The 9,297-nt window shown below is 43.0% G+C and overlaps 1 protein-coding gene across 2 annotated transcripts in view; it reads right to left on the bottom strand.

The window, feature by feature from the left end:
• Positions 1–883: 883 nt before the first annotated feature.
• Positions 884–9,297, bottom strand: part of LOC148361487 (protein phosphatase 1 regulatory subunit 29-like) — a 183,363-nt gene continuing 174,949 nt past the window's right edge. Inside the window, exons 4-8 of one of the 2 annotated variants that reach the window (XM_088343140.1) lie at positions 5,308–5,706; positions 4,754–4,903; positions 3,686–4,680; positions 2,211–2,826; positions 884–2,150 (exon numbers count right to left, since the gene is read on the bottom strand). In XM_088343140.1, the coding sequence (XP_088199266.1) occupies positions 1,275–2,150; positions 2,211–2,826; positions 3,686–4,680; positions 4,754–4,903; positions 5,308–5,478 (2,808 nt within the window). In that variant the 5' untranslated portion in view covers positions 5,479–5,706 and the 3' untranslated portion in view covers positions 884–1,274. Of the gene's footprint in view, positions 2,827–3,685; positions 4,681–4,753; positions 4,904–5,307; positions 5,707–9,297 lie in introns of both variants that reach the window. The other variant, XM_088343139.1, reaches the window with a different exon arrangement.

The following is a 9,297-nucleotide window of genomic DNA, read 5'->3' as shown; positions in this document are numbered from 1 at the left end:
TTGATGATGAATCTAACTTTGAAGGACATAAAATAAGTAACAATCAATTTATGTTGGTATTATGTTTATAGTTGTCAATGAATGATTCGAATCATGTCTGCATGTATTCAACAATGTGTGTCACTTTAAACGCTTAGTTTAAGGTGAGAAAAAGTATTTAAAAATCCCACCAATTTTGAACAACAACTTAGGGGGGCATTATACACAAACGAGTGTGGTATTTTCCCACACCCTTCTCATCTTTTTAAGCCCTGACCCACATTCATGCCTGGTCTGCTCCCGGTTTCTCTCTAAAGAGGCTTTTTTTATTCCTGCAAATTAAAATTAAAATGAATTTGCTGACATTCCACTGCAAAACAAAAACAATTGTACCTATTGGCAGTAAATATAACTTATTTTAAGTGCCATTTTTTTCTCATTGATATTTAGCTTATTTTAAGGATGATTTGTCTGGTTTCGTTTGAGAAATACGATTAAGTCAAAATAGTACCTCTTGGCAGAACTTATTTTTGGTGCAAGACATTTTCACTTGTTTTTATAGGATAGTTACACAATGTATACCTAAAATGAGCAAAATTGTCTCATCTAGCAACAGGTCAATAGTCTTGTTTATAATAAAAGGTTTTTCTCACATTTGTCAAAAATAATTAGTAAAAATTATTCAAAGAATAAATAAAATAGACATTTTTTTTTGTTTTCAGTATGTCTTATTTAAAAAAAATGTACTCAAAATGAACCACATTTTATTTGACGAGCGATTTTGTTTTTCGAAATGTACGAAAAGATGAAATATATATTTTTCAAAATCTTTAAAATAAGCCAAAAGATCTATAAGACAGTTGACAATTTTGCTGGATCTAAATTAGAAAAACATACTCAAAATAAAAAGAACAATCTACTAACTGTTAGATAATGCAGTTTTGCTAAGTTAAATTGTTATTGTTTTACTCAAATAACAAGTTAAATATTTACACAAAATAAGAAACGTTGTAGGGTAAGAATTTACTTTTTCAAAAGTTTGATCTGAATTCAGCGTTCACCTGCAAGGACCAAAGTGCCCAGTAGGGGGCAGTGGAACTAACGTCAACACATTTTACGATGAAAATATACAACCTTAAGCTTCCCTTCAATGGGGTGGCGGACATGTGTCCTGCTACATCATCCTCCAGTAATGATAATAATAATAATAATAATAAGACAACAATAATAACATTATTATCCATGTTTGTTTTCAACTGCTGTTGGCGTCCAAGCCTTCCTTTGCCATTATCAGCCTACAGCTTCTGTTGGGCTGAAACACCTTTCCAGTAGTCTAAGATGTCATGAAGGTCCTCATCCTTGGCGAACTGCACTTTCTTGCGCAGGGCATGGCCTGCCGCCATGTAAGACGCCTCTTCCCGGGGACTCTTCTTATAAGGACGAAATCGCTCCCAGATCCGCAGTGTGCTCTCCGATGAGTACTCGGGACTGGAGGAGTATCCCGAGTTGTAGTGGTGGTGTTGGTCGCGGGCTGGTGACAGCTGCGCATAGGCAGCCGTGGTGTCCCTCTTGGAACGCCCTCGCGGTTTAAGGAAGGACGCCTTCTGGCCCGGCAAGGGTGACTCGCTGCCACCCTCGTAGTAGAGAGCGGGAAAGGAATGACGGTGTTCCGAGCTGTGGTAATCTGGTTGAACCTCCAAGTGGTGGTGCGGCTGCTGCTGTTGCTGCTTCTGCCGCCGGGGACTGGGACCTGAACTAGATGCTCCACCTCGACCTCCGTTCCCGTTACTACATGCGATGCCACCGCCATTCATATTTACCCCGCCACCCCCGTTAAAGCTACCCATTCCGTTACAGCCTCCGCCACTGGCACGTGCCGGACTGTTTTTTTCTGACGGGTACTTGGGCGGGTCGCTACGCTTCTCGGGAACATCCACGCTGTACACACGGCCACCTTTGATCGGTCCGCCAGCGCTAGGTGCTCCCAAACGGTTCTTGGACATGGCCGTGTCTGCACTTGACTGCCGTTGAAGGGGTCGCACTGCGTTGGCTGGAGGTGGGTCACGGTATGGGGGAGAAAGGAACCCCCCACCACTGATACCTGGTCGCTCTGACAGGGGCATCACGAGAGGCACTGGGGCCAGGGAGGGAGGAAGAGGCTTCTGGTGCAGCTGAGGATGAGCTTGAGCGTGTGGAGGCGCTTGAGATTGAGGATGGGACTTTGGGTGCACCTTTGGTGAGGAGGCCATGACCTGATCTCCTGGAGCGAGAGGCAGAAGGTTTCGTGGATGGGACGCAATGCGAACTGCAGGTTCTGGTTGAGCATTGGAGTTTTCCGGAGCGTTAGCCGAGGCGTCCAGTTTGAGGGCATCAATGCAGTTGTTGATAATCTGGTTGACCTTGTCCACCTCCTTGGCAATGGTTGAGATCTCTGACGCCGACCCGCGGCCGTCGTCATCAGAATCCTCCGCGCCGTCCATCGCGTTCTCGTTGGCATGGCCTCGCATATCCATAACGACATCGCCGCCTGCGGTCATTGATATCATTTCACCGTCTCGTCCATCTACGACCCCTCCGGCAGCCCTCACATCCATGTAGCTACCCTTGGCTGCCATAGCTTCGGAAAAGGCGCTTGCCATCTTCTCGACCTGGGGTAGACTGGACAGGCGGGATGAAGTGGTATTGGCCGAGCCGTGAAGCATGCCTGTGCTCGAGGAAGCCGATGGGGGCAGCTTGCTCCCTGCTGCTCCTCCATGATGGTGCTGGTGTTGGTGGTGGGTCTGATCTTGGAGGCGCTGCATAGCGGCTGGGTCGTTGGCAACAGCCGCCGCCGCCTCTGGGCCATACCTGAAGGAAGACAATAATATCAAAATTTTTGATCTTTTATTGAATGGAAAACATTCCAAGAACGCGATTCCCCTGACTGTAAGTGAAGTGGAATAACTATTATGTCACGGCTTAAATGTATTTTTTCCCTCCAGTACTTAAATGATTTTGTAAACACTCACAGACTTTTCTTACTCAAACTGAAATCAAATAGAAGGAAGTTGCAAAATGGAGGACACCCAGTGTTTTGATTACAGTGGTGCCCAGGGTTGGCCAATACCTCCTTTTAAATGTGTTGGCCACCCCGCTTGCCAGCATATGGTTAGATTGTTGTAGCATCAGTCATGCATTCGATCCCAAACACAGAGCCAGGAATTTTACTATTTAATATTTTCTACTTTTTTCCCCACACTTTTATTAACTGAACACTGATCATTGGCAGAAAATAAAGTCAATTTTACGTGCATTTTTAAAAAAATTTATTCAGTGTTTTTTTTCCGCACATAGTTGTTAACATGTTTCCAGTCTGTTTTTTTTTACCTGAATTTGTCATTTGTCTTTGGTGTAACATATTAAATATTAAAACATTAAGCTAAGGAAAGTTATTTATTTATTTTGCGACATTTAAGCCATTCATGTAATTTAGTCCTAACTTTAGACATATGCACAATTAAATTACACAACACTCACAAAATGGTTATGGTTAAAATTTGGAAACTTGAAGAACCGCTTGTGATACTTCAAACTCATTTAAGCAGGCGATTTAAACCTGAAGTAGGACCTTATTTGATTGTTAAAATAATCGTTTGTTACCGCCCTCGGTTGAACCCGAGATTTACGGTCAATCTTGTTTTATGGACTTGCAGACGGGGTCTCATACCTCATCTCGAGAATCGTTTTCTTCACACTCAATGCCTTCTCCTTCTCCTCATGGATGCGTCGCCGCCGGAGGCAATAGTATACGCAGCCTAAGACGATGACCATACCAAAGAGACACCCCAGGATAGTCATGATGTAGTGTGTGGTGGTAGATGGGTTACTTCGGGGGTCAGCTGGTCCCACAGATCGTGTGGTGAAAGACAGGCAAGTATGGTTGTAGCGCTGGGATTTCCCAATTGAGGCAACACAGTATGTGTAATTGGTGTGCGGACGCAGTTTGTCCAACGTCACCACCTCCCTTTTGTTTTTCAGGGGCATGACGTCCGCTACAAAGGAATGGTTGTACTGCGACATAACATACATCTTGCTGTAGGGTCGTGGTATTTGCACTGCCACAGTGGCGCTAAAAAGTGAAACCGTTTGAAGCTTCATTGAGATCTGGTGGTTGAAGGTAGGGTCAGGGGTGGACAAAAAACTGGGCTGCGGGTACAGGCCAGGTTCCGAGTTGTCATAACCAAGGCCTGAACCATCCAGTTCTGGCCCAGTAGATGAAATGCCCGGTATGATTACACCGTCCTGACACCTAGTAGAAAGGATGACTCGGGCGTTCCTCCCATGTCCTGGTGAGGGCCCCAGAAGGGGATAGCTATTCATTTCACGGGGGGTCTCGCACTGCAGACGGTCATAGGTGTGTGTGACGTTGTTAAATGCTTCTAGCCAGGTGAGGAAACTGTAGAGCTCGCAGCCACAATAAAAAGGGTTCCCAGCCAACTCGCATACAAGCAAACGGTTGAGCACCGTGAAGGTGGACGGGTCGAGTCGGGCCAGCTTGTTGGACGACAGATCCAAGCTGCTGAGGCTTGGGCTCTCCCAGAAGGCATTGGTGGCGATCACCTCAATAAGGTTGTGCTGAAGGAAGAGGCACTGCATCCGACCCAGGCCTCGTAGCATGCCCTCCGTCAGATTGGTCAACTTGTTGTAGCCAAGCTGTAGAACCTAATAAAAACACAGGAGCAAAATCTCTCGCAATCTTTTCCTGCATCACCACGGATAAAAATGAGCTGTGCACCTGAAGATTAGCCTGTCCAGCAAAGGCCCCATCCTCGATGTAGCTTATCTCATTCTTGGTGAGGTTGAGGTCAGTGAGGTTTGTGAAGCGGTACATGGAGGTGAGGAGCACAGCTTTCAGCTTGTTCTCATTCAGTCTCAGGTCGTGAACCTGTTGGGTGAAACCAAGCCAATTGCTTGTTAACCAATTCAGTTATTTTGGGTGACTTTACATAGCCAATAACTCTTAACCTGGCAAAAGCTGACATCATAAATTCTACTTACAATAGGCGGATGCAATGAAGAAAAGGGTATCAGACAATCATACTATCTCATGCAAATTGTGTTTTCAACGTTTAACTCTTGAGTCCCCTTGGTTTTATGTTTAGTAGCTACAGTGGAGTCAATCTCAACTATAACTGCCTTGAGGAGAGGTAAAGTCTAAAAAGTTTGCCAGGACCCAGGCTTTAATTTTATTGGTAATTGGGTGCATTCTTCAAATAAACCAAAATATAGAAGAGAAACACAAAGAGTAGGATTTTTTTATACGGATGTAAAGAAAAGAGCCCTACTGACCGTGCTGTTAATATGCTGGGGTATGGTTTCGTATGGAGGTTGATTCTGACTGCAGATCGCCAGCCAGACATAGCCTTTGTCTCCCTCGATTAGCCAGCAGTCTCCGGTGACCACAGTTGGAAGCCGGAGAAACAGTAACCCAGGGAGCAGCAGGAGGTGGAGGAATGCCATGATCGGGAGGGAAAGTCCAAACGAAAAAGCTCGGAGGATTTTGAAGGGGCTGTGGTAAGGCGACGGAACAATAGGTGTAGCCTTGGGTAGGAGATTAGAAACCTGCTTCGAGTATCGTCCCCATTTTATGTATTCCACGTGCAAAGGATCTGGAGACGGACTCGCCAGCTGCTATTCATGGCCTTGGATCAAGCCTGTCCCAACCAGCCCTGAAAGTCCACAGCGGCTCTATGGTAAGAGAAAGCACAACAAAATGCATTGTTAACAGACATTTTAAAAACAAACCTTTTAACAGTTAGCATTAAACATTTTGTTGACCACCCATCAAGTGCAGATTTGACAACCGACAACTTTAAGTATGATTTTTACAGCGCTCCATCACTTACCTAAAAATTGTCACTTAAAATACCGGACAACTCACAGAGCCCTGTTTTATTGCAATGCACTGGTTTCGCCTCCAATTACCTCCATTCGGAAGCAGGAAGGGGTTGGGGGCATAGGGGAGGTGATTGATGGAAATATTGATGATTTCAATCCTAAATAAGGACTTGATTCGGATTGATTATATTGTCGTGGGATCGATACTCTGCTCCTCCATCAATCTCCTCAAAGCACTGCTTCTTTATGTAAATAGTGCAGTCCTTCCGTCTCTCGCCCAGTGCCCTCGACTACTCTATTTGTCTATGTCTCAGTTCGTGACTAACAGGCACACCTTTGGCAAACCCTTCTACCTGGCTTGCTGCTGCATCGTGCCTGCCATGCAGGAACAAGATCAATGCCCCCACTACTACCAGAAGCTAGGGATAACAGGCAAAAATAAAGATCAGCGCAGACTTTTTTAACTACAGAGAAGAACAATGATAGGTTTAATTTTTGTAGTTAAGTTGTCTGATACACCACCAATTAACATAAACAGATGAAAAAAGCTCAAAGAGCTGCAAAAAAAGGTAAACTTTTTACTGTTTCTGAACAAAAATCTGTAAATCCGTTGTCACTCTGTCAACAGAGGCAATGAGAGAAAATTAATTCTTTATTTGCCTGACAGACTTTATTTTTGAAATGTGCAATGGAAGGTACTTTAGTTGTTTTCTTGACAATGTTGTACAATTTTTATATTTTCATTACATCACTGCTTTTTTGTTTGACTGTCTTGGCTTTTGTTCTGAAACAGTTGGAATATAATTATGTGTATTTATTTGTTACGCGCAGCACCGCAGATGGGTTGTTAGCACACAGCCCCACGTTGCGGAGGTTCAGGGTTCAAGTCTAGCTACCACAGCCTCCCTGTGTGGAGTTTGCATGTTCTCCGCACGCTTGCGTGGGTTTCCTGCGGGCACTCCGGTTTCCTCCCACATACCCAAATACATGCGTGTCAGGTTAATTGGCAAGTCCAAAGTTCAGGGTGTCCTCTGCCCACTGCCCAGAGATGGCTGGGATGGGCTCCAGCTACCCAACTGAGGATAAGCGGTGCAGAGAATGGATGGATGGATATGTCTATACATTTTTAAAGTTTGCAGTGTTTTTATTTAATAAAAAATGAAACATTTTAGTGCCTAAAATATTCTAATCCTTTATCAAAATTATAAACTAAGTCAGGGTTTAATCATTCAATGATCATGACCTTTTCAAGCAAAAAGTACAATAAAACATGTAAAATGTGATGTAAACTGATTTCCTTGGTTAATATAGATCCAAAATTAACAATTTACCCCTGGCAAGTTTTGGCTGTAAAAAAATAATTATTTCAGAATGATGTCAAGCGACACAATAAGGGGAGGTTTAAAAAAAAATCCTGAAACGACAATCCCCTCAAGGTAATGCTAAAACCATTAGCAGCTACAATTATCCGATTAAAGCTCAATAAAGCCTGGGGGTACTATTTTTTAATGGAACGTTGTTTTTTTACGCAGCCTATTTATTCACCTTCCATGTATAGCAGACCCACACGTGTTTACACAGCTGGCCGATAAAAATGCAAATGGCGGCCACTACGAAGGCATCATTTCTCAACTTCTTTTGTGTGTTTAAAACGGGTAGGACAGGCTAAGTGGCGAACAGAGACGGCTCTTTGTAATTTGCATGTTTTAACGGGACGCTCACTGACATTCAGCTGTTTACCTTTGCGGGATTAATTTTGGATTAGCTGCTAATCCACCGTTAAATATGATGCGAATCATTGCGGCGATGCCCACTTTTTTAATAGTTTGGATTACCTTCCTCCAACAATTTGAGTGACAGGAGGATGAGATACCACAACACACCAGAACCTACCAGACATAAAAGATGGTTATAGATAGCTTTTGATTATTTTTTTTTTGTATTTGTTCCCCTTTTCCTTTTTAATATCCTCATAACTGTTCTTTAGCTAGGACCGCTCGTTTGGACAAGCAGGACAGCTGCCAAAAATTGTCCCTCCGGCAGGAAATGTCCCCCCTTGTGCAATCGTCATTAAAACGACCTTGGATCTAATTTTGGGGGGATCAGGACAGTAAATTTCGGAGCATTTTCACCTTGTATTCCTCATAGAAATCAATTTTTCGGCACAACACCAGCACATCGGGATTATAGATTAATAAAACTTTTTTTTTTTTGGTCGGGCTTGTGACAGTTCTTTGTCTTGAATTGCCCATATACTAGGGGTTGTTAAGAAAAAAGGAAATAATTTCAAGCATTTACAAGCACTTCCCCCAAAAACCAAGCACTTTTCATTCCTTGAAAACACAATATTAGAATTTAAGTATTCTAAAGGATTTCAAATACCCGTACAAACCCTGTCAATTGGATGAGGTAGACCCCATTCTTGAGTTGGCAACTTGGACAATTGATAAATCGTGACTCGTTTCAAAAGAAACTTGAAAAAAACATTTGTTGGTTGACTCACCCGAATTAAAGACCCTTTAGTCAGATTTCAAACACTCAAATTTTTAAGCCCACCCCCAGTCCACACCTTGTCATCAGCGAATAACTTCCACGACGTGAATCTGTCACAAAACAATCTAGCGTCAACGCGGAAAATAACGGATGTGCGATTGACGTCTGGAGTTGTTGTGTTCTTTTATCCCAAAATGACAGCCGCGCCATTTATTCCGCCTGGTCGCCGTGAAAGATGAGTCCATTAAGCTCTCACTTGTGTACTGACTGATGCCTGCTTGCCGTGAGGCTTGTTAGTTGACTTTTTTATCAGATCCGTCCTGTCGTAATGATGGCTGTATTGTCGGGGATATGTTCGCGACGCTCAATACTGATTTAATCTAATGTATTAGGCGTCTTGTCACAACCTGACACCTTTGTGTCGCTCTCTGCTGCTCTCTTGTATCATTTTTCATTGCTTTTATGTTGACTGGAAGCCCATGCAAGGCTTGTTTCCCTTCATTTTCCTCACTGAATAAGCTTCTCCATTTGTTTAATTATTGTCTGTCACAGCAGGGCTTTAATTAAAAGTTGCCATGGTTCTCTCCCCTAAACAAATGACAAGTTACCCAAAGTGTCTGACACTGACAAAACAAAACTGTCTGTGTCAAGACTTTACCCTTGTGTTTTTCACTACATTTGCATACATGCCAACCTTTTGACGTTAAAAAGCAGGAGGTGTTAACGCACACTTTACTTTTCAGCGCGAAACACAAACCGTCTCGGAATATTCAAGAAAACAAAAACAACATGTGCTTGTTTCAGGGTTATTTTAAACTTTGACGAATCAGTCATTTTTTTTTTTTCAATTAATCAATAAATCTGTTTGTTTTAAAGGCATTTCTAATTTGCTCCTCTGGTCAAATATTTAAGTTTTGGACAGATTAAAACATAGTACACAAAAAATAA

This window comes from Urocampus carinirostris, chromosome 8 (assembly GCF_059441175.1).
Source record: "Urocampus carinirostris isolate Australia breed hairy pipefish chromosome 8, RoL_Ucar_1.0, whole genome shotgun sequence".
Classification (NCBI taxonomy): Eukaryota; Metazoa; Chordata; class Actinopteri; order Syngnathiformes; family Syngnathidae; genus Urocampus; species Urocampus carinirostris.
Note: the sequence above shows the minus strand (reverse complement) of the source record. Positions and strands in the feature narration are given on the sequence as shown.